The sequence below is a fragment of the Salminus brasiliensis genome, chromosome 14 (genome assembly GCF_030463535.1).
Source record: "Salminus brasiliensis chromosome 14, fSalBra1.hap2, whole genome shotgun sequence".
NCBI lineage: Eukaryota > Metazoa > Chordata > Actinopteri > Characiformes > Bryconidae > Salminus > Salminus brasiliensis.
This window is the reverse complement of record NC_132891.1, coordinates 15,303,191-15,330,026: the sequence shown is the minus strand read 5'-3', so window position 1 is coordinate 15,330,026 and position 26,836 is coordinate 15,303,191. Positions and strand designations below refer to the sequence as shown.

Genomic DNA, 26,836 nt, shown 5'->3' with positions numbered 1-26,836 from the left:
CAATGTTCAGTTTACGTGGACAGTGGGATTCATCATTATGGCAGAGCTGTAAACAGTTCTGCGATTTAAGAACACATTGTTTTTAAGAGTGTGGGAGCAAATAAAAGTTTTTATCCTTCTGTTTGGTTCAATTTGTGATGGATGAAGTCAAAATAAGTACTTGTTTTCTTATAATTTTGACTACAAATAACAATTACCGCAAAAAAAAGAACATTTGTGATCAGTCTGCCATGTAATTATTTTGACAACTTAAGACATGACATCTCAAGAAAATTCAGGAAAATAAGTGATTATTTTTAACTGGTGGGTTGAGCTGAACTTGAGTTCTGTGCCAAGTGTATTTGGAAAGTGTGTAATACAGTGTAATTTCCCTGACTATATCCTGGTGTGTTGGGAACGAGTGCGAGGACTTCACAGCATGTTATGAGTAGCTTTAGGCCTTCATGGTAAAACATGAACATCACTTTGTAACATCAATATAGGACTTGCGAGATGTTAGTGAACTTTGCCTCTTTGTTTCAGAACAGTTGAACAGAATAACCTAGAATATCTAGGGAATTAAATCACAGGCTCAATAATTTAATACATTTTGCTGCTCTCTCTCAAACGCTGCTCTAGCCAAATTCACCTATGTGAATGCAGTGGCCCTGAGAATGCTAGGTTTGAAACAGTTAATTCATTTATTAACAAAGTCTACAGCTTTTGTTGTGTAGTGAAATGACAGTGGAGCACCAAAAAATGTTTGACACTAAATGGTGTGCTAAATAGTTTCTCTAAAAATAAGCAGTTTTGAATGTAGACTGCAGACGGTGTAACTGATCTATCTATAATGCATTTCTGTAAAACAATGTTATGACACTGAGGATGCTTTCCCAGAAAAAACTGATTCAATTCTAATTCTCTGAATTAGAATAAGGATTTAAAGAGGCCAGCTAAGTTGTTAATATATTATATTATTTATATTAATTAATGTTAATGATATGATACATTTTTCTGTAAATTTTTATGGTAAGTTTTTCTGTGATCAGATTCTGTCAGCCAAGAGGAAATCTGTAAAAGAAACAAACAAAAAAGTTAATACAAGTAATAAAGTTCTTTCCCTTACAGCTTAAACAGTCGTAGGCGTTTTTCTGATAGGGGTTAAGGAAACCATCTATTGCTCCACCATGTTGTAGAAACTCTACAGTTCCTCTAAACTGCTCACAGCCTCCCAGAGCAGGACAATTTTGATGAGAAACCATACTTTACAGGAAGTAAAACGTAATTAATGTACACATTGGTGTTGATTTTAGGAAAGTAGGAAATTAAATTTGGATCCAGTAACTATGCAGATACAAAATGCATATTAATGCCAGGTTTAAACAGGTCCTTTCAGAACCTTTAATCAAAAACAAATAAATAAAAAAACACATAAAATTCAGAGCAAGCCTTCACAGTGCCATTTAATAACTGCCATTTAATTCATATGCAAAGAAAAAAATAGATTTCCAATATAGCCAATATAGTATTTATATCAATAATTGCCTATACTCCATAGCAATAGCTGACTAGACAGTTTCAGCATTTCAGTCTACACATCAACATTCTTCATTGATAAGTAAATAAATAGATCTATAAATAGACAAAAATCCAATCCATTGCAGCAAGTGAAGAAATCATTACAACATCAAATACAATATACAAGAAGCTTGTGAATTTACAGTGTCTCTTTTAACAGTTAGAATCTTCCAACCATTTTTGTCCTTTTTTGGCGTTTTTAAAAGTCATTTGACATTCAGAGGTCTGTGATGTAAACTGATATGAAAGTTTACTCCTCATTTGTGACCCAGCGAAGAACATCAACACATGGTAGCGAAGCGAAATACTGCATACACCAAAAACATTCAAGAATATCGGAGGTAATGTTGACTAATGACTGTAACAATACTGTAACTCGTGCTTCATTAACTTCATAGAATGCATGTTTACTTTTAATATAACACTAATATATCTTTGCAAATCATCTTCTTGAGCTTAAAACCGCTATAAAACAATGTAATATAAAATATTTTTGCTTCTCTTACAGGACAACCAACAAAAATAGCTTTTTTTTTTTTTAATGAAATAAAAATCGGCATTTAACAGCTAAGTCTCTGTTGTTTTGTATGCTGTTTCTTTTTTATATGTACATAGGTATGTGTGGATGTGTGTATATATATATATATATATATATATATATATATATATACACACACACACACACACACACACACACATTGGATATAGTTCAATAGAAGGTAGTAATACAAAATGAATGAGAGTCAGACTCCCTCCAGGACTAACTTCCTTAGTCCACAGGCCTAGCTTTAACAAACTCTATATATTTAAGGCAGTGTAGTCCCATCTAAGCCGTCAAAGAACCCACTGATGTTAAAAAAGCATTTTGTCACTGTCGTAACAAAACCTCACATCTCTAAAATGTTAACTTTACAAGAGAAGAAAAAACTGTAACATTAAAGAGATTTTTTTTCCCATCTAACTTTGGGCCCCCTCCAATCAGTCCATTCAACATGAACTTTTCACACACTGTAGAGGCCAGCTGGCATTTTCAAAGTAAACACTGAAAGAAATGACAAGCTACAAGGTTCTCGTAGCGACAATTATACAACGCCAAAGAACCAAAGAACAAATCATGTTTCAGTAAAAGCCATAAAACAAACAGTAAAAGGACACAAACGTTAACATCCAAATCCAAATAAGACACTAAAAAGTGAGCCCCTTTGTCCCTAAGAGGGCGTGTCATTATCTTTGACCCCACCCTCGCTCCTAGCCCCTCCCACCCCTCCACCTGCTCGGCGGAGGAGGCCGTTGTGCTAGAGAGTGGTGATCTGAGTAAGCTCAGAGTTTGAGTTGCCTGTCCCTGGATTAGGCTGCGGCTCGGGGCTGACCAGGGGCAGCTCCACGCCTAGTCATGCCGGGTTACTGTTGCCATCCGTCGTCTTGCAGTTGTAGGCAACGTCGCGAGCAATGCTGCGCATGCGGCCAGACTGCTGTGCGTCCAGGCGGAAGGGCGAGGGCTGGCAGAACTCTCGGAAGCAGCGTTTGAAGTTCTCGTCCAGGAAGGCGTAGAGAACTGGGTTCAGGCTGCTGTTGACGTAGCCAAGGGCAATGCAGAAGTGCATGAGCACCACCGTGTGCACGCTGGCCAGGTTGAAGCCCAGCGACTGGGCTAGCGCCATGATCTGGATGGGCGTCCAGCACACCACGAAGACAGCTACCACCACCAGCACCATGCGTGTGATGCGCCGCAGGTTGCGATCCTTCTCCTTGGAGCCGGAAAGGATGCGCACACTGCGCAGGCGCTTGACCATCAGGCTGTAGCACATGCTGATGATGGCTACCGGGATCAGGAAGGACAGCAGGAACACGCATGTACCAAACACGGGGTCCCAGTAGCTACGAGGGGCTGGCAGGACCAGGATACACTCTATGCCTGTGAAGAAGAGAAAAAAAAAAAAATTAAAGGAAAAATACAAATCCAGAAAAGATCATGTCCAGTGAAGTTCTTCTGCTAGATTTTGGAGCATTGCTCACGCCCAACTCATCCAAGAAATATTGGATGGAGCACCATCAGAGAACAAAGTTCCACTGCTCCACAGCTCAATGCTGGGGAGCTTTACCCCCCTTTCAGCCAATGCAATGGCTTGTGTCTGACACAAATGGTGTATATGATCATCTTGACTTGTGACCTGTTAAACAAAAGCTATCAGTTGTACTAATATTTTGTAATAGTATTTCTTAAGTGTGTCATCCCAGGCACTTTTTGTCCTTTTTAAATTGTCAGATGTCTGTAAAAATAAACGCCATATTTATTTAGGCCATATCACCAATCTCTGGATGCAAATAAAGTAAAGCAGTGAGCCAACAATTTTATTGGACTACAGTCAAGTTTGAATTCAAAACTGCTAGCAAGTAAACAGATGTTTAGTCTTCTGAAGGGCTTGACGCAAGCGAGGCTAGACGTGGGCAAGGATAGAGTAAACACTTCACAACAAGAGTGCTTACCACTAACTTACCACAGATATAAATACATCGTCCATAATCAGTCAGCAAATGTAGTTCACAGCTAGGTCATTCAGTAAAAGTCATCAAGTCATTTTTTATTTCAGGGAAAGCACATCTTCCCCCCCGAAATTAATTTTGTTAAGGCTTATTTCCTTCTACTTTGGCCTCTCAAGCTCTGAGCTTGTTTTATATGTATTTGCCTATACACTATATGGACTGTGACACCTACGCCTTACAACTACAGCAGCTTTTATGACGTCCCATTCAAAATACACAGACATTCATATGGAGCCGGTCCCTCCTTTGCAGCTCTAACAGCTTGTTTGGAACTCTGCAGTTATTCAGTCAGCAGAATATTGAAGATGCTAGGCGACCCATTTCCATTTTTCATTTACATTTACGGCATTTAGCAGATGCTCTTATCCAGAGTGACTTTGCTATTTACTCAAGGATAACCTCAGCTAGTTGGAACAGACTACAATTCAAAGATACCTCTAAGTTTAGACACTACTAAACACAAGTCAATAAGGAGACCATAATACTCTACTCTTCGCCCAAGTATTCTCAGAAGAGGTGGGTCTTCTGTCTGCTTTTGAAGACAGCAAATGACTCTGTGGTTTGGGCACTTAGGGGAAGTTCGTTCCACCACTTCCACGCTTGTCTTCTGTGGATCTTAGGGGGTGGCTTGTCAAGCCAAGCCATAATTGAAGCTGGAAAAGCTCTTGGTGCAGATCGGCTTTTGAAGTATGGTGTATCAAGTACGACTCCGCTCTGCACTTGGCTTTATATGGTTTGCCATTTTGTGGCTGAGTTGCTGTGGTTCCTAAACGCTTCCACCTTTTATTAACACCACTCACAGTTGATGGTGGAATATCTAGGAGAGAACAAATTTCACTAACTAACTTGTTGCAATGGTGGAATCCCATTACACCTATTAGTACCATGCTGGAATTCACAATTGTTTGTAAAGGCAAACTGCATGGCTAGGTGCTGATTTTACACACCTGTTGCAATGTGACTGAATGAAACTCCTGAAATCAATGATTACGAAGTGTGTCCCCATACTTTTTTTTTTGTCCATACAGTATATTTTGAGCTTTTTTCCTTCCATTTAGCTGGCTGTCTGAAAGGGATCAACCCTTCAACCCATTAATGTTACCCCTGTGTCCACCATGACTTCTGCTGAATCCTGACAGCTCGTTTGAACTAGGTATCACGTCTTAAATCTTTCACGAGCTAAAGTAAACCCCATACGCACAACCTCTTCCAGAACACTGTTCCAACAGTCTGAAGCTACTCAACATGCTTTCCATGAGATGCTCTCACCCACAAAACGAACTGTTTTCCCTTGTCGTTTGCACCAACATGTTTGACTATCTGAATGTTAAGCCTCAGTTAAAAGATGTGCTGTTTATTGGAATGTGCTGTTCCTTTGGGTTTATTGCCAAAATAGAAAATTAAAACTCCAACCAGACCAAGACGACACTGGTAACAACAGTTGATTAGTCATGATTTCACCTTCAAATGAGCTGAATTAGTTGGCAGCAGGGTACATACACCAGTGCACCTGGAAGCTAATGAATGTTTTCTGTGAAGGCTCTGTGCTCAGACGCATTTAATTAGACTCAGAGATCTCTCCTAGCTTAGAAGAATGTACTTTTGGAACTGGTTCAAACTAAACTGACTGCAGAATAGGAACATTCGATCTTAAATGAGAAAAAATGGGGAAGAGCAAGTTCTGAAGAAGGTCCATAATAACAAGTGATTAGAATGTGCAGTCATAGTTCATATTAAGGTCTGTTTATGTCTGAGAAGGCCTTAGAAAAGGATTCCATAGTGGGCTGAGGGGAATAACGTGAGGTGTTTTTGCTCTCTCCTGATCTTCTTGCTCACTGCACAAATTAAACCAAATCTCGGTGATCCCTTCTTCATTAGAAAAGCCTTATTGGAAAAGCAGCTTCCTCTGTGTTCTTTCTCTTCTCTATTCCAAGCCATTCATGCTGGCAGAGGATGGGCATGGAGAGAGGTTTGTACATGTAGGGCTTAACTCCTTAAACAGCCTGTCGTCCTGTTGGCGGGTCAAAAGTGTTCTTACAAACTTTTATTACCAAAGAAGATTTGTACAGAAGTCCCTGTAGTTGCTGAATAATACACCTTAATGTGTAAATGCACATAAATAATAACTCTTTCCAACTTTGCATTGATTCTATCTTCAAGGATTTGATTGAAATGAAGTGGATTTGATCTATTAATGCTATATGGCCAAGTGTATTTCTTTATAGCAACTATTGCTAGGTTGGACAAGCTTTATTTTTCATAATTTCTCCAATATATTAAAAAATCTCAAAACAGTGACAAACACATTTTGCTCATTTTTACATTTTGTTCATTCTTCTTATTTATTTTTTTTTGGCTGGCCTAGGACAGGCAATTTAACTAACTCACTGGCTGAGTGACTGACTGACTTTGTTTAAAAGTGCCTCTTGTTTGCCTATAAAAGGCATTTTCTGGAACTGATGGTCTGAAGACTACATTTTGCCACAATGCTAACAAGTGTGTGTGCTGCCGAGGGAAGATTAAATCTTAAGTTAGCTGAGGTTGTGTGTGTCAAAGTCCTTAGCGATAGCACATCAACTCAACATTGCTAACGCAGCATTAGTAGCACACCAGCCATTGGCCTTACCCAGCATCACTACTGCTGTGTTTCTGTGCTGGCCGCTGGCCTCGCCATGCATCGTTACAACTGTGTTAGCATTGCCACTGCAGGCCTCGACCAGCATTGGTACTACGCCATTAGACAAAAGCCATGTTCATGCGGTCCTGGGTCCTACACATCTAAAAACTAGTAAATATGTGGTCTACATCTTATCAAATAATAAGAACATATTTGGTTCCAAACTCCCAATTGATGAAATGCCATTGAAAATTCTATGCAGCCAAAGGCAGATCAGCCTTTCTCTTGCTTTCATTGCAATTTTAAAGACCGTAGCACTAATGGCCAGTAGTTTATTCACTTCTCAGCTGGGGTGTGCCATTTGAGAATTATGACATATTAATGAGGAGTATTTCCACACACAGAAGCTAATTAATTGAGACCCATTTGTCATCGTATGATCACTTGTCATTTCATGAATCACATGTGGGGCTACTCATATTGTACATCTACTGTAAATCAACACTTCACTGTAGTACGTGTACTAGTTACACTGACTGAGGAGAGCACTAGGAAAAAGAGTGTAGAATTTATTTTAAACATGTAGATGTGATTTGATACTAGGATACTGAGGCTGATGCACATTTTAACATGCAAATATTTAAGCACTGGTTTGCATACTGCGCAATGTCTATCACTAAACATCATATATTAACAGTACATACATATTAGACAAACATGCCTATGTTATACCAATAACAGTTTCTCAAGAGTGAAATGTTGTAGGAGTATTTTTACACACTTCTAGAGGTCAACGTTCATGCATGTGTGCAGTTGTTGCAGCGAATACTATGCACAGCCAGTATAGAGGGCCACACTGGTCAAAACAGCAGGAAACAGCAGCTGCTTCTGTTTTAAAATGTGCTTCATGTTACATAGCTGTGCTGTCGTAGAAAAAAGACAAGAAGGCCTTGGTCTGTTCTGACCCATGGACTGAAATATGCAAGTTTATTTTACTTTGACATTGAGATAAGATTGAAATACAGTCTGGAGACCAAGACCTACTACACAAGTGAGATGAGAGCAGCAAACCGTGTGGCTGGAGAATCGCATGGGTCAAACTGACTAACAGAAGCATGAGGTTTAAGGAGCATTGGTTGAATTTCTCTCCCTTTTCTTACTAACTCAAAACAGTGACATATGTGCAACATACAAATGACTACTAACTCAGAAGAGGCATCAGTACATGTGTATCAGGTTTGAAAAACAGTGTTTTGGCCCGGGCCTAGTCTGTGTTTACATTGATATTCTGCCAGTCTGTATAGGCATGTATCAGCACCTTTACTTAAGCATATGGAGAAAGACAGTTAGATCTCTGGATGGCTGTCAGAAAAAAAAAGCTTATTGCCAAAAATGTCACTGGAAGTAAACAGAGAATTATTATACTCTAAGTAGTAAGCAGTAGCTGGTGGCAGAATTTGTGATATTACAAATGTGTACATGCTAGAGTTGTGCTAAACTACAAAAACTACTAAACAAATTGTGTATAAGTTTATCACTGAAAAAAGTAAAGCTGTTGGTGAATGCCTTTTGAATGTAATACCGCTCAGCCACAGCTAATGCTGACCAGCTAACACAGTGACTGATGAACTTTTGGGAGCTCATTACAAAGAACTACCAGATACGACTCAAATTCCTAGTATGTATGGGTTCATGATTTCATTATCATGAGGCAAAATGTTGTTGTTTGCCCCAAATTTCAGGGTAAAGTGCTAAAGCCATCACACTCCTCAGGCACGGGTGTTGGATGCTTGCTCTGACCAAACTCTGCTGCTATGACATTCAATAAAATTGTATAGAGCAGGTGTGTAGCATGATTAGACAATAAGTCTATCTGAAAGTGATGTATGAAAACGGCCAGGAATGTAATGCAATGTAAAAAAAAAAAATGTTGCCAGGGTTGTCTTTTTTTATTTTGACTAATGCTAGTGTTCATACTAAGATACATGGCCACGGAGATGTAATTCCATTGAGACATCAGAAGCTGATTCTGTTAGTTTTTTAAAAAGTGTAGATTAGCAAGCATGGCAATAACTAAACTAAGGCAATAAACATCACTTGCAATTAGCTCTGCACAAAAAGTTTATTTTCTAGATTTAGTGGCAAATCCATATCAGCGACATAATGAGTTGTTGTCAGTCTTAGCAGCATGGGCAATTAACTTACTGTTGTTTTGTTGACATGCATTTGAAAAGATAGAGAGGCTTCCCTAAAAGAGGTTAAACATCTGTTTCATACTCGCTGAATGTCTGAGTGTCTGTTTATAAAAGACTCCTCTCCACCCCTTCATAATCTCTCTCTCTCTCTCTCTCTCTCTCTCTCTCTCTCTTACACACACACATACACTCGCTAACTCTGTTGTGTCAATGGCAGTGGAGCAGAACACGCATGAAATGATGAATAAAGAAATCTCTGCTTATGGGAGTTCTGCAAGAGAGCTCAGTATCCAGGAGGGCCTGTATAAGGCAGAGAGAAAGAGACCTTGCTGAGCTATATATGTCCTAGGGGGCTCCATCGCATAACAACTTAATCACAACGCACAGTGTTGGACACAGTGGCAGGGGATTTCTGCAAACCTCAGTGTCCTGGAGGGTTTATGTGTGGCAGACAGAGACAGAGAAAGACCACACAGAGGTATGTGTGTCCTCAAAGGCTCAGACACATAACAACTTCATCACAACACACAGCCCTGGAAATTGTGATATTACTCCTTACACCCTGTAACACTACAAGCCAGGACACACCATACTACACTGCAATACAATGTAATATATATATATATATATATATATATATATATATATATATATATATATATATATATATATTGCACCAGAGTCTTTATAAGAAAGTCTGTGATAAAATCTGACAAATATGAATAGTGTGTAGCGTTCGTCTTAATAACGCACAAAAAACAAGATTTTTGGCATGTTCTCGCTACTACTCTTTTGCAGATTTCCACATCGAGGTGGGCTTTCCTCACTAGCACTGACCCTTCTCCGCTCATGCCATAACCAGTAAGGGACTTTATTCATAAACAGGCACCTTGTTGTTTATATTTTGACCAGTCGCTGGTCTCTGAACTGCTCTTTTGAGGTCTACCTATAGATGTTCAATGATATTTAGGTTTCAGTTCATAGTTCAAAATTCTCAGGTGTGATTAAGATTTTTCTCCTGATGTAGAAACCATCCTCTGTTTATCTTTAAGTTCTGTCTTAAAGATTATGATGTTGTCTTCAAGAATGTACTTGTATTTAACTTAATTCTTTCCTTTCTCTACCAGTAAAACATTCCCCGAGCCACTGGCTACAGCACAAGCCCAAAGAATAACTAATCCACCCAAGTGTTAAACAGTTGGAGAGGCGTTCTTTTTATGAAATTTGCTACTATTTGCTACTAATTTGCTACTAATTTTTTTTTACCTAAATATTTTTTTGTTAATTGCGGCCAAATCTATTTTACCGTCAGTCTACAGTACTTGTTTCCAAAATGAATTAGGCTTATTAAGACGCCAGAGTCACTCCAGAGTCACTCATCAGAGGAGTTTTGTATGGCGTGACTACCTGCCTGCCAGTGGACTGAGAAAATGTTGCGTATTAAACTTACTTAAAACATGTATGAAATGTGAAACAAAATGTGAACAGACCATCGTGTAAGTTTTTTACCTAGTGATAAATACTGTATTGGATATCGCTGCTAACAAAACAGTCTTGTGTTGCGTATTGCTTGTACTATAAAAGTGTTTGTGTGTGTGTGTGTGTTGTATTTGTGTATACTAAGCATTTTTAAAAGCCCCTTCCAGTCTTTCCATTGTGTCTTTAATAATGATGCAATCATTAGATCAGGTGCACGTAATTGTGGAGTGCTGGGGAGTGTAGAGCAGTAAAATGGGCTTTCTCTTCTTTCTACCAATTCATTCTCAATTAGAGCAATTCTAATTAAACTGAAGCTGCTTTTTCTAAAGACACACTGTGATTTATTTCCAGGCTTAATTGACTTAGGATGGGGTTGTATACGTTGTGCATGCTGAGCTCTACCCATCTGCTTTTTCTGGCATTAGAAAATGTTCAAGTATGTGTGTGTGTGATTTGCATTTGTGTTATGTGTGTGTGTGTGTGTGTGTTTTATGCACAATCTGGCTGAACACTAAATCTTTTCTCTGGACTCCATGACTCTGTCTCTGACACCTTGTCCGCCAGCATGATTCATGATCATTCATGAGCTTAATAGATTTGGGAGAATAATGAATGAATGCTTTGAGGAGTACAGTCTAAATGGAGGAGACTGGTCCTTCCCCTTCTGGTGCTCTCCTCTATATACAACTGCTACTGCACTAATATTTCATTAAGGCTTTCCATGCAGGCTATACCCGCATACAGCTATGAAACCCCTGCAGCACACTCTATTGTTTCATGGTAGTCTGCTCATTTATGTATTTACTATAGTAATAAACAATTCAACCCAAATTACAGACTGCAATAACTATTCAGTACCTTGGATTTAAATTTTCTGACAATATTTTATATAATTACAAAATGATACACCAACATCGATTTCTGTCCCAGAGGACAGAAATCTTCTAATTGAGATGTCCTTTTAATTTTACTCGGTTCTAAGACATGATTGAAATCTGAGTAAGGCTTTTTTCCACTGGTTCTAGGAATATTCCACTTCATATCTTACAGGTAGCTTAACTCTTTTTAGTAAGACAGAAATAATTTATAAACCAGGGACCTTCCACAGAAATGATAATGAGATCTGCTTTATTTCTCTTCAAACAAAGATAAGAAAATACATTTTCCTTTGGGCTGAAATAATCACAGGCAGATGACTGAGACTCAGTTTTATCAGTCAAATCAAAATATTCTCATTTTCGAGTGGATTTTGCAGAATTGTTGGTATTCCCCTTCAATCAATAAACAAAACCCCTGCATAAACACACACACACACACACACACACACACGCACACACACACAATGGCTTGTCAATACACATATTGAGTTCCCTTGTCCTGCTGTATGCACCAGGTGTAGCACTTTGTTATTTTGAGGCCTTATAAAGCTGACTGCTCCTATTCAGCACAAGCACTGCATTAATTATATCTGTTGGAGTCTCCTCTGTCAGCTGCTTCTGTCAACCTCAGAGTCTTTGAAAGTGATGCTCTTTTGCCTTTCAAGAGCTCTACACAAATGGAAAAACACACTCTTACACACACACACACACACACTCACCGTGGTCATCCTCGACATCACCAAGCACCATAGCTGGAACCCCTATGGCTGAGGCCAGCACCCACACGCATATGTTAACCACCTTGGCCTTGTGGGGAGTCCGCATGTCCAGCGCCTTGACCGGATGGCACACAGCAACGTAGCGGTCTATGCTCATTACGGTCAGGGTGAAGACGCTGGTGAACATGTTGTAGTAGTCAATGGAGACGACGGCCTTGCACAGGGCATTTCCAAAGGGCCAGAAACCCAGGAACACGTCCGTGCCCTGGAAAGGAAGAGTGGCCAGCACCAAAGCATCGGCCAATGCCAGGTTGAAAATGTAGATGTTGGTGGCTGTCTTCATCTTGGTGTACCTAAGAGAGAAAGAGAGAGAGAGAGAGACACACACAAACAGGTAACATAAGTTCAAAGGTACCAAAGAAAACACAGAATCATTTATATTAGATACTGATTCATTTATAGAAGATTTCAAAAAAAGTTATAGCAGCAAATGAAACATGTATGGTAGATATTGAATAATGTATAGCAGATACTGGATCATTTACAGAAGATACTGGATCATTTCCTGTAGATATTGAATCATTTATAGCAGATTCTGAATCATGTATAGCAGATACTGAATTATGTATAGCAGATACTGAACCATTTATATCAGTTACGAGTCACGTATAGTAGATACTGAATCATTTTTAATAGTTACTGAATCATTTATAGTAGATATTGAATCATTTATTTTAGCTACTGAATCATGGATAGCAGTTTTAGTAGTTACTAAATAAAAGGTCTAAAAATTAAATTTTATTTTTCAACTGTTCTCTGCCCTGCTATAGAGACTGCCAGTTCCAATATTCCATTTACCATTTACAGTTACCGTAAGTGCCTTATTGAAAAGTAAGACAGAGGTAGTATGGGTAAAACAGCCCTTACTCACACCCAAACTCTATTCCCTGAGTTCTGACATTTGTTCTGGGCTAGATCATTTTGTTCCTATGCCCAATGGTGAAAATAGCAAATTGGCAGCGATGAAAAGAAATTGAAAGTGAGCTGAAAACTAAAAAATGACATAGCAAATGCTTTCGTAAGACAGTCGTTTATCTTTCAAGCTTTTTTTCTTTGGTTTCTTGCATCATTTATCATTTAACTCAAGCCATTTATCATTTAAATCAAGCCATTACTTCCAATCCTCAATTCTCCTCACTCCACCAGTGGACAGAACTTTCATACGCACTTTTATAAACTCCACTTTCTACAGCGCTACTTGCTTTCCTTACAGCAAACATTCAGCTGCCTGTTTATTTAGGCTGTATACCTACACCAATTGGTCTTGTTTATCAGGTACATCTACTAGTGCACATAACTACTGACTGTAGTCCTCTGTTCCCCACACATCACTGAAAACAGACCACCACAAGACCACCGCTGACTAGATATTATTAAGATATTGGATCATTCCTAGCACAGCAGTAATATTGACATAGCAGTTTCACAGCTGCCACAGTCTGCCAACCACAAATATCCAACTGTGGTCCCATGGTCAGAAACCACATGATCTATTGTCTGTGCAAGATGTATAAACAGGGCAAGTGTTTATAATAAAGTGGCCAGGAAATGTACATGTGCATATTCAACAAGCAGGCAAAGTGAGTTTTCATGTTTAAAAACATGCACCTGCTAATAATATGCACTGAGGGCAACTTCCTGGCCTACGCATGTTGTGATGTTGCCCCTTAATAGCAAAAAGTAGAGGCCTTTTCAGAAAACACAGCTCTCATCTGATTAGGCATGCAGGCGAGCAGCTGTTTTCGCGCATCTCTTTAACTACTGCATTAAAAACAGCACTCGCAGTCAGGGCCAATTTCCTTTTTCAATATTTCTGTTAGATATTTTGTGCTTCTTTTATAGAAAACAAACAAACAAATGTTGATAACCCTGCTGTGAATATGAATGCTCACTTACTCGAATAAAGACTCATCTTTATACACAAACAGCTGATTTAAGAGGGTGTTGCAGAAGTTTGTTGACACTGACTACAAACTCCTGCAAGCATATATACACATACACACACATGGTCAACATTTTACTGTAAGTAGCTAAACTAGTATAAAATGACCTGCTTTCTAAGAGGGAAACAGTTAAGAATTAGTGATGCACCAATCCCACTACATAAACTTTACGTATTAACCGATATCTGATCCAAGACTCGATCTGATTTCTGATCTGATTCCATTGTTGAATTAATACACTACATACCTCACCATGTGGGAGAGACTTAAGGCATCAGGACTGACTTAAGTGACATTGATTTACTAACTGTAAAACAAACTATAGCAAATTAACAGATATAAATGATCCGGATTGCTGTTTATTCATCACTAAAATAAACAGAACAGACCAACCTAACAGTTCAGCTCTCGTTTCTATTCCTGAAAAATGGCAAAGACAGCAAAGCTAGGGCTTGTAAAAATGACGAATGGGGGGGATCAAATTCTGTAATTCTACTGATCCCCTGCTCACCTCTCCTCCCTGCACTGCTCTTGAGTAAACAGAGCAGGCTGCTGAAGGCGATGTGTGTGGATTTAAGTTGTTTTTCCAAGCTGAATTACTGGCTGATAGTTGATGACAGGTCAAGGGCACTGGTTAGTTAGGGTAAGCGTTGCTGTTTGCTATGGTATGTGTATCATGTCTGTAGGTTAGTCTGATCCCGAGTTAGCCTAGAACACTGGTGGTGTGGGAATCGGGTTCAGTAAATTAATTTGGTCCTGTGGATCAGCCTAATTATCCAATACCCAATTTAGCTATTTTGTTAGTATTGGCACCGATATTTGATCCTAGTATCGGATTAGTGCATCTCTATTTAGAATGACACATTTCTTTAATATTTTAAGTAGAATTACTTATTTCACATCTTCTACAGTTTAGAAAATAAGTAGAATTGCTTAAAGCAAAAGTATTACAGTATCAAAGTAGAAAAATTGTCTTTCCGTTCTTCCTTAGGGGGTTTTTGCCTAATCTTTCTTGCAAAAGGCTCTTAGTTCTTTGAGATTCTTGGTTCGTCTTGCATGTTCTACTTTTTTGAGGTCTATCCACAGATTTTCCATTACCTTAAGGATGTGGACTATGGGGGCTATGGCAAGATCTTTGCCCCATCTTGAGGTAGTTCATTGTGGATTTTACGGTGTGTGCAGAACCATTTTCCTGCTGTGGAAGCTATCCTTCTCGTTTGCTTCCAAAAATTGCCAGTATCTAATCAGTTATCTTCCACCCAACTAAATGAACAATCCAGCCCCATGCTTAACAGTTGGAGAGGTGTTATTTTAACACCCTTTAGTTCTGCACCCTTTCTTCTTCAAACATACCTTTGCTAACCGGGGCCAAAATGTTCCACAGGACTTGCAGTAAATGCAGTAAGCATGATTAGATGTTCCTTTAAAAACGTCTAACACTAAATTCTGTGGTGTGGATGTAGCTCCTTGTAGTCTCTCCACTGGCGTTCCACAAGGCTCGGTTCTTGGTCCTCTTCTATTCTCACTCTACACTAACTCTCTTGGTAAAGTGATATCCTCTCATGGATTCTCTTACCACTGTTACGCCGATGTCACTCAACTCATGCTCTCTTTCCCACCGTCTGACACATAGGTTTCTGCCCGCATCTCAGCATGCCTCGCCGACGTCTCTTCTTGGATGGCGGCTCACCACCTCAAACTCAACCCCAGCAAGACGGAGCTGCTGTACATCCCGGGAACTGCTGGACCAAAAAACGATCTTGCCATCACCTTTGAGAACTCACTGGTCACTCCTTCTACAGAAGCTTGAAGCCTTGGTGTAGTCATGGATGATTAGTTATCGTTCTCAAGTCATGTTGCAAACGTAACTCGGTCCTGCAGATTTCTCCTGTACAACATCCGGAGAATTCGACCCTTCCTCTCTAGAGAGTCACCCAGGTGCTCGTTCAGTCTCTTATCACTTCAAGACTTGACTACTGCAACTCTCTTCTGGCTGGTCTTCCTCTACGCACCATCAGGCCCCTGCAACTCATCCAGAATGCAGCGGCACGGGTCGTCTTCAATGTCCCTAAATTCAGCCATGTCACTCCACTGCTGTGTTCTCTTCACTGGCTTCCTGTAGCTGCTGCCCGCATCAGATTCAAAACCCTGACGCTGGCCTACAAAGCCAAGAACGGACCAGCCCCTCCATACTTGATGGCAATGGTCAAAAGCCGATCCGCACCTAGAGCCCTTCGAGCTTCAAGTACGGCTCGGCTCGACCCGCCATCCCTCAAAATCTGCGGAAGACAAGCGTCCAGGCTTTTTTCTGTCCTGGCACCAAAGTGGTGGAACAAGCTTCCCCTGGGTGTCCGTACAGCCGAGTCGCTCGCTGTCTTCAAACGCAGACTGAAAACCCAAACTCAAACTGGAGTTCTGGTCTGCTTTAGCTGATGAAACATGAAGCCTCCCCTTGAGTTTGGGCATTGTTATTGCACAACTCCTTCTGCTATCATTATTGTTTTCTCCTGCTTTTGGGGGGTTTCTAATTATGAAATTTAATTCAAATTACAATAATATTATTAGTGTTATTTTAATTTCAGAAGTTGCTGATTGTTGGGACAAGATTTGAGGAGTCAGAGTGTTCATAAAGCTTTGAAATTTGCATCACCTGGCCATCGTCTGTCAACAAGTCATAGTCCTAACAAGCTAATGAAATTCTGAGACCTTGGATATTTGACGGCTCCAATTTCTTGGGATGCCCAAACCTCTGTGTAATGCTCCTTTCATTTGCTCACTTTAAGTTCATCGTTACTCACTTGAATAATACTCACATAATACTCTCTTTAACCATTCACTGTAACAGAAATTTTGACCAAGGGTGCCCAAACATTTCTATGCCAATGTACATAAATGACCACTGTTTTGACTGGAAGGCCTGTAATCTGCCTTATTCACAAAGCAGTTATGATTATAAACATTTCTTACATAAGTAGGCTAATCTGCTTATTTAGTGTTTATCGGTATTGTGTAGGTCCTCTTCTCGGCTTAATGGCTGCGTCATACCACCCTGTCATGCTTTCATAACGTGTCCTTAAAATGGTCAAAATGCTTCCCACACATTTGTCACTGCTGTCCACGGACCTCCTGTAGTAGTTGGAGTTTTCTTCTCCACACATTTCCCAACACAGTCCCACATGTTCTCAGTGCTGTTTAAATCTGGTGATTATATCAGCCATGACATCTCCTGAACTTCCTGACTCTTCTTGACCTGATGAGTGATGTGGCATCTTGCACTGTTTTGTTGGCATATCAAGTTATATTTTGTGGTTGTAGAAGCGACAGAGCTTCTCAGACACATCCAAAATGATTGCTAAACATCATATGTGTATGACATAAGCAGTCTTTATATGAGAACATAAATCAAAGCAAAACTTTTTTTGTATAAATTTACATGTGAAAGACTTAACCGAGTGGTGACTAATGACTGAAAGGACAGAAGCTGAATTTAAAAGTTTTTCCCCATGTTTTTGGATCCCTGGGGCTTAAATCACACATATCGAGTCGAGGGAATGTTCTCAGGAGGGTTTTCGACTGTTTTCAGGCACATTTAGTAGACTGGTTCATCCAGGTTTGCTCGTCTTACAGTCAAACTCAGCATTGCTAAGCTCACAAAACTACAGTGGGCCTGTTTTCAGAGCGTGGCATCACCCATCAGTGAACACCCACAGCGCCTCACATTGTGGCTCACTTAAATGCACTAAGGAACAGAGTTTATTAGCAACATAATAAAAAAAATGTAGACACAGAACTGAAATTTGACACATCAGACATGTCGCAATTTTGATACAGTCGACACTTCTAAATACTGTGATATACTGTATTACCGTTATACCACCTAAGCCTAGCTCCACCCATCCTCACTGTCACTTAAGCTCACTGTCCTCACTGTCAAAACAAATGCCCCTAAGCTTAACTTCCTTGTAAGGTTTATATGGATCGGGGGTTTGGACTTCGTTCACTAATGTCTTCCTTAGAAGTTTCTTTAACTTGCTATTGTCCAAACAAAAAGTCTATTTTAGATTCATGTGTTTTTAAACCACAGAATTGTTCACTGCTATGCTCTTATAATGATGAATCCCCTTGTCGTCGTAAACTGAACAAACCCCAATTAAGTAAACATTGCTAAATGTCAGAATCTTTGTGAGAACTGCGTAAGTAGGTTTTTTTTTTTTAGAAAAAAATTCTTCTTAAGAACGGCCGGTGAATGAGGCCCCATGTTTCATACTGCAGCATTGTTTTTCTCACAGCCACTAAGAAAAGCATTTTGGCTGGGGGGGTGTAGTGGGGTGCTCATTAAGTAGGCTACTTCACTACTTCCAGTTAAACTCCATGTGCAGCACAAAAGCAGTGGACTGGCATGTCTTCGCCGCTGAAAACAACTGGTAAACGCAAAGTCTCTTATTCCAGTGGCACTGTAGCAGAACATATTTCTGCTGGATAGATACTACTACAAAAACTTCCCTAGAGCGAAATAAAAACCCCACCATATCTGAATGCACATTAACCTGCAGAGTAAAGGTGGGTGGATTTATTTAAGTTTTTCAGGAGGTAAAATGAGCTGACCAACTTTCTGGCTTTGAATATTTTATTTTGTTACGTATTTACTACTCAGAGATTCGTTTTTATGGCATTTTGAGAAGTTACCTGCTGTTATTTGTCCTATTACGTTTGAAAAACGGAATACAAAGAGATCATTACTGTCACACTGTTCTAGCCGCATTTCAGATAATTGAAAATCAAATAATAAATGTTTTATAGCCCTCCAGCATCCCTACTTTTGGTGGTTCTGCATTTATTTCAAAGCTCATTTTTCCATGATATGGGCCCTTTCAGGTAGTGTTTTGTAGAAGCAGCATTAATACACGTTCACGTTCACACACACACACACACACACACACACACACACACACACACACACACCCCACCCAATTGAATGCACAGCAGATTCAAGAGCTGTCAAAAGCTTCAACTCAGCGAACAGAAGGTTTTTTTTCTTAGTACTGTTCTGCATATAAAACTCCATGGCGTGTCCTCAGAGCTTGGGTAATGCATGCACTTCTCGATACGTAGCATTAACTCACCTCTTTTTTGTAATTATCCTGAATGAAAAGTAATGATAATTACTCATCGCATTCCACAATCAAGTAATTGGGAAAGATTGCAGTGATAGTGCATTATTTCATTACAATTAATTGACATTTAACAAGGTAACTCTACTTGATGATGCAGTTGCTGGGATAGATGCATGCATACTGGCCTGATTTTCATCTCATTTCCTGGCTTGACTCGAATCGGCATCTGCCCTAGTGAGTTCTATGTGTTTTGGGAGAGTTCTGTTCCATTGCAGATGAAAGAAGAGGAATATATTTAGCATAATGAAGGCCTTTTTTCCCTGACATCCGCATGCTGTCTTTTCCTTCCCCCAACCCTCCCTCCCGTCCCCATCCCTTGCTCTGTTTTGGGTGAGTGTGTGGGGGCTTCTCAGAGAACATTAGTAATAGATAATCATCCTCCCCCTCTCTGCGATCATTATGCAACAGGAAAAGACAGGAGGAAGGTAAAAAAAAAAAAGTTTTTTATTGGACAGCGACGATACATCAATACAAATGTGTGAGAATTGGTATTTTTTTGCTCCCGGGCTCTTCCGGAAGAGTGTAATTCACTGTTCACTGTTACTGTAAATACAAATCGCTCTATGAGCAGTACATATGTACAGAACTGGAATCTGAGGTAAAAGGACCCTGTTGACAGACGCGATACAGCAATATTACAGGATTTTACACAAATAAAAATCTTCAGTGATTTTACTGTAATCCTGCTAGTTTTATGTATCTAAATATCTATCACAGAGTGTAGCTGCCTCTTTTACTTTGTAAAAGCAGGAGCCTATAAATTACACCCTAGCAACACCTTAGCATCCACTTAAAATACCATAGGAACTTCCACACCAACCACCTGCAATATAATAGCAGCCATCTGAAATACCATAGCAACTGCATAGCAACACCATAACACTCATTTATCTTTGGAATCACCATTGCAACCACTTGAAATACATAGGCATCTGCCCTATCAACCACCAGGAATACCATAGCAACCACTCTGCAAAACATGTTCCATTTAGCAACAGCAACCTAGCACCTGCCTGGAAGTAGGAACCATTCAGCTGCACAACCACTATGTATTCTCTTTAGGAAATGCACTTTAGTTGGACATACAAGACTATAAGTAAAGTGGGACATACATTCTTAATAGACATTGCCTTACCATCAAGAAGTGCTTAGAGTGCTGCAGAAAGTACTCTGACTGACTAAAGACATGGAAAAGCTTGCTTAGAAATGCCATGTTTGTATTAATAGCCAATTATTAAATGCTTGCTAATAATAGGAAGTAATAAACGAAATACGAAATACGAAAGTACGAAATAATGTATTATCCAAGTTGTTCTAGGAAACATTTTAACAGGCAAGATTAAGAGAACAAGATTAAAAGGCAGAACCAGCCGCTCCTGGCCTCAGAATTAAGGGGTTAAAGTGGTTTTCCTGTCCGTGTTTGAGCTCAGCTTGAAACCAGGCACTTAAGACACATAGCTGAAAGTCGACACACGGCTTCAAAAGTGGAGAGAGGGTGAGCAAGAAGCGGTGTAGGAGAGGGAGTCATGGGGAGTGCACATATGAGGTCTGAAAGTGGTCTGAAGGGAAGGAAGGGAGGATGGGTAAAGATACTCCATTAGAGGTTGCAGAACTGGGCAATATGAAGTCACTACTCCAATAAAGGACTTCAAGGTAAGCTTTTCTAAACATGTTGTGGATATAATCAAAGCCTAAGGGGCCCAAACCAATGCATTCACACATATCTGCCTGTTCAGCCTACATTCAGTCCATTCAGTCCATTCAAGAGACAGAGTGCTTCAGTCTAGACTGCTATTTGAACGTGTTACAGTACAGGGCAGCCATTCAGAACAGAGGTCTACATATACCACTCTTAAATGCACACTCGCAAAAACAGCTTGTGTAATTCTGAAGGTTCAAGGGAGGTTGGAAATAGTCATGAAAAAAAAAATTTGACTTTTATGGTGCATCAAGTACAAAGCAAGTTGACCCAGGAGGAGGGTTTCCAAGTCTCTGAAGAATTTAGAAGAATTGAGTTTAAATCAAGTAATTGTGGCAGACCTTCGGCCAAACAGCACAATTCCTTAAAAAGAGCTTTGGTAGAGCCAATAACAATACAGGCATACACACTTACACACACACATACATAAACACTCCTCCACTTCTCTCTAGGACCCATTTATTCTCTCCATGCTTCTTGGGCATCCACAGATGTGGTCTGTCTGTGTGGGCTGGTCTCAGGTCATTAGCCGCTGCTAAAGAGGGAGTGGGGTGGGGGGGTTGTGCAGATGAAGGAGGATATGAGATGTGAACGAGCTACTGGGAGGATGATAATGAGCCAATTAAGCCTTACCCAGAGAAACCTTATCACCAAAATAAACAACAAAAGCACAGGGAACCGGTTGGGAGAAAGGTCATATTCCAATCTTTAACTCTAGCTTTGCGCCAAAATAATGTTACTGCAACATTAATATATATGCTCTTTTCTGGTGGGGTGTGGAGTCAAGGGGAACATATTGTCCCCAGTATAATGGTTTACCCATGCCTTCCCCGCAACAAATGAACCAATCTTGAGTTATAAAGAGATAAAGAGAATAGAATACACAAATGCTTTTAGCAGTGATTAAGTTGACAATGGGTACTACATTCCCCATCACTGATGGCGTATTAAGAGTTCCCCTGGCTTTGTGAGATAGCAGACATAAATAATGCTGCTTCCGATGGTTCTTCGAGCAATGCCATTGAATAACCATTTTTGTTTCCATAAAAAAAAACAATTCTGCAATAGAGATATGTGAGTGTAAAGAATCTTCACTTGATAAAAAAGAAGAAGAACCATATTAACGGTTCTTAACACTCTCATATCTCTTTTACAATCATGGATCTTTTTGGAAACAAAAGTGGAATGATTTGAAGCACCTTTCGTGTTATGTAAGTTATGTAAGATGAAGCTTATATGCCCTTAAAACAGGAGGGAAAACACAAGACCATTGTAGTTGCGAGTTTTTTGTTGTGCTAAGTTCGATTAAAAGCCAGAGCAAACAAAAAAAAAATAGAAAACAATCCTAAGTCCAATGGTTTAATTTCACCTTTCTGTTACTCCCAACACCAGTCGCTTAACTTCACTCTCTCAGACATAAGTTGTTATCGCCAATACTTGTGTAAAGGGTGGCGAACTGGCCACAGATACGAAAAATCCTTTGAATTCATTGTTTTGCATCAACACAATTCGCTCGATCACATTATCTCATTATCAACTAAAAGTTTATCAACGTCTTATAAATGTTTTCAGTCAGCTAAACTTGAATTAGTCTGTGGTAAGCAGACTGTTACCCTGCTAACTGAGTTTACGTAATGCTTCTCTCTCCTAATTCATAGCAGTTACATTTGTACACTTAGTTTGTAACTTTGCAATGATAATTTTTCGGTTTTAACATAATGCAGGATAAGATTTTACGGAAGCCACATAAACGCAAAAATATCTGCCATATAAAACCATATATATAGGCGGTATGATGGTATGGAAAAAGTGAATACCGCCCAAACCCAATAAATAGCTTTTTTAAAGAGCTCCTTTAGCAGATGAAATAAGCTAAAATTGTTCTTGCTCTTTTTGTAAGAGAATACAAGGACTGATCCATCCAGAGTGGTTTGAAGTCAAAAGCTCCATTCTGGAGAAATTGCTGATATTTTTGTGAGAAGGTTTTGGCCTAAACACATAGTGAAAATCCAAGGTTAAATCCAAAATTACAACAATAATACAACAACAACAACAACAACAACAATAATAATAATAATAATAATAATAATATTAATAATAATAATACATAATAGAAAAAAGTGCATGTATAAAATGACTCCATTTGTGTTGTAGACACAGTGACTCCTGGCTCCTCTCACCACCACTGTAAAGAAATCTGAGTGACCTCGCTTTGAAATCCAGTGAGGCTGCATTGACCTGCATTAATAACGAGGCTTGTATTGCCTTTTGGGAAATTAGAGTGCATTTTATACATGTGCTATTTTTTTAGGAGAAGTGTGTGGAACTGAAAATGATATCTGTTAGATGACTTCACTTTTTGTCCTTATTAGATCTCACTCTACCATATGTAATAGAAGACAGAAATGTGTTAAACAGCAAGAGGAATAAATGACTTGGTCTGCTGCATGCATATTACATGATGTGCCATGTGTGATCAAGTGTACATGCCCATTTTAAGATTCCCTGGTAATTTATCTTGAGATTAATGTTGCCATTTATCTTGCAGTCTCAAAGCGGTTCTCACTGCACAAATGTATGCAAGTGGCGAACTGTGACTGTTAGAGTTAGGCCTTCATAACAGGTTGTAAGTTCACAACACAACAATAATGCTCATTTCTACTACCACTGCATATGGGGTGTCAGCTCTAAGCTAACAGTGCATAATCTTTTTGGCCATCTTTGATTAGACGTGGACGTTTCAAGCTGACAGAAACTTCATGCTTAGGCTACGATGGACTACCAGCATGTCAACAGCCACAGGGGCTCCAGACACTATACGCTCAGATTTAGGTTCCCAGGGCCCTTAAACACAACACAAAACGAACCACTGACAGAAACCTATATGTGTATGTATGCTATTAATTACAAATATATATTTTTAGAGAATTGTTACAGTATCGCAACATTGTGATATATTGATATATTGATCTTGTCAATGTCGTCAAATGAAATTTGGAATTATTCTTCTTAGACTACTGTAAACCACAGGCTCTCTAGTTCACACAACTAACCAGTTTACCTGTATTGATCTGGAAAAATAGATCCAGTTCATCCAAGAGGTCTTCTAATAATGGTGCTCCATTATTTTAGAGAACATAGTTTCACTCTAGCAGATGCTTTTTTAAAACTTCAAGCATAACAGTGTAAAAAAAAGAGTCATAGTCATACCATTCTGTCAAATTTACAGAACTACAGTATGAATAAAATGAATAAACTTTTGATTTAGGTCATCAGTCTACCTGACAGTCCAGCCTCAGTTTGAAACCTCTGTGAAACCTCTTTCCCCTCAGATTTAACACATTTTCTGAAAACAATAATAAGGGCTACAAAAAGGTTGAGGCATAATAAACAAATGTAGCCTTTTAGGCTACACACATACAGATTTGTGAAAATCAAACCTGAAATAAATGTATTTCTATAAGATTCCATAATCCATAAACAGGATTCCAGCTGTATAACATGTGTGAGCTTGATTAGATGCCTCAAAAAAGGATTTGACTGTCCAGTAACTTACAATGGGCTCTCCTCTTTGCTGCTTGCTCAGTATTCTGTCCCCCCTCAAGGAAGCAGCTGTTGCACACCTGTTTTTCATTCTACTTCATTAACCTTCATTCTAATGGTTCATTTCTTTTCAGTGTCCACAATAAGCTTGAGCTACATACGCTTAGGGTGGTTTCACAGAAAGGGATTAAGCTGTGTCCTGGACTACACAGCTTTCTGAATGAAGATTTTCCAGGTAAATAAGAGAGAAAGGTAGTCCAATTCGAGGGTTAATCACTGTCTTGGAAACCTGCCTTATTTGTCCAAAAGTTTGTAGATGTCTGCTCATCCAAGGTTTCTTCCTTTTGTCCCCTTAAACTGCCTCTGCTATTCTAGGAAAGCTTTACACCAGATGTTAAAGCATTGCTGTGAGGATGTGACTGGATTCAGCCTCAAGAGGACTTCTGAAGCAAGCTACTGATAACAAACTCCACTCCAGCTCAAAGAACACTGTTCTACTCTAGTGAGCTTTGTACCCCTAAAGCTGATGCATGGCATTGACCTTAGACTCATTCTATATTCATGGAATATATATATATATATATATATATATATATATATATATATAGTGAAATAGTGTTTCACTCATTCTTGCTAACAATTTCAGGCAACAGTAAATTGGACATGTCCCAATCCACTTGAAGTTCTGAACAAATGAATAAATAAATAGGCTATTATCTTTTGGGAGGAAAGTGCAATTTCTTCCTGCATTATTTGATTCCGTTTTTAGTTATGTTTGCCCAACTGCTGGGCTTTAGAGCATGCAATGGGCTTCAAAAACTGTGTGTGCTTGCATCACAAATTTAATACCTTTGGGTAAAAAGGCAGTCCTAGAAAGTATACTGAAATTGTAAAATTCCTGGTGCTTTTTAAACTACATGAAGCATCTTTCAGTTATGCTATTATGAATGAATATAGTCAGGATGTTTTTGAGAAAAGATCTTTGGTAACCAACCCTGCTTCCCCCTGCCCTACACATTTGAATGGGTTCTTGCTCTAACACTCCACTGTGAAATCATGATGAGCTTGTTAGCTAATTAGCTGGATCAGGTGTTTTGGGAGTAGGGTAAACACTAAGGCCCTGTCCACACATATCCACACATATTTTTTTCTGCATTTTGGCCTCTCGTCCACACTGAAAAGCCATTTTTGGTTAGCAAAAACTAGTTCTCACTCTCCAAAGTGGACATTTAAAAAAAGTATGGACGGGGAAAATAGAGCTTTATGAAAACACTAATGTCACAATGCATGCATCTCTCTGGATGCAATGCAAACACCTCCTGACTCTCTATATAGCAAATTACATAAGTCATAAAACTACATGCAGATAGCACTAGATTTTAGAATTCGATATATGAATAAATGTAAATACCGTTCACACATATATTATTCTTTATTTAGATTTAAAATCCAAATTTTGTATATTTGGATAGTGCACTACAAAGAGAGTAGTGTGGTATTTGGAATTAAACCTCTGAGTTTTCTTCTGATACTAATAATAGTGGCAGGTAGTTAAGAGTCCATATAAACTTTAACATAGAATTTAGACACATAGTAGTGGCTGGAAGGTGGGCAGCTGCTAACTTCCCTCACATATTTCACACTGTAGACACTGAATTAATCTGTTTGCCATTTGTAGAAAACTTTTAGCTGTTAATGTAATAGACTCTCTTACAACCAAGTGAGAATATGTTAAGAGCCTGATCATAATCCATTTAAAAAAAGCAGCAGATGCTGCTTAAAGCAATGAAACTGCTTGGTTTCCACACACACATATACACAATACTGCCTAGACTCAAAACAGCTGTGTAACCTTGTCTTTAAAGAAACGAAATAGAAACAACAAAGAGCGCTATGAATAGGCCAAACGCGCTGAGTTAAAATGAGCGTGTTATTCATTAAAGTGACACAATGAAGGATGACAGTAGTAGCAAAAAGATCACAGTCCAACCAGAGGTGTCAGTCAAGTCTAGTCACATTATGTGAGCTGGATAAAATAAATATTTGACGTTTGACTGATTAAAATTGGAATGATTTTTTTTTCCCGGAAGTCACAGAAACCAAGTTAATAATATATTAATTTAATTATCCAATAGCTGTTTGATAAACATATTGTAACATGTAGTGTTGCACCGATACCGATACTGTATTAGTGTTGGCAATAAAGAGCACCGATAACATGGAGCTTATAGACTCCCTTAAATTTTCCTTTGCATACTTTAGAAAACTAAACATTTAAACAACCTGTAAAATCCAGTCATAAAAAGTAAACTATTAAACAAATATTTAAATGAACTTTTACATTTACAGCACGTTTTGTTTCCATGTGATGTTTTTTTTTTTGGCTCTGAAACCAAAAGTTGACTTTAGGCAATTTGTTTAAAGAAAA

At 39.0% G+C, this 26,836-nt stretch overlaps 1 protein-coding gene across 1 annotated transcript in view; it reads right to left on the bottom strand.

The window, feature by feature from the left end:
- Positions 1 to 2,193: 2,193 nt before the first annotated feature.
- Positions 2,194 to 26,836, bottom strand: part of oprl1 (opiate receptor-like 1) — a 52,273-nt gene continuing 27,630 nt past the window's right edge. The window contains exons 3-4 of the mRNA XM_072697187.1: positions 11,990 to 12,342; positions 2,194 to 3,472 (exon numbers count right to left, since the gene is read on the bottom strand). Coding sequence (XP_072553288.1) covers positions 2,949 to 3,472; positions 11,990 to 12,342 — 877 coding nt within the window. The 3' untranslated portion in view covers positions 2,194 to 2,948. The remainder of the gene's footprint in view (positions 3,473 to 11,989; positions 12,343 to 26,836) is intronic.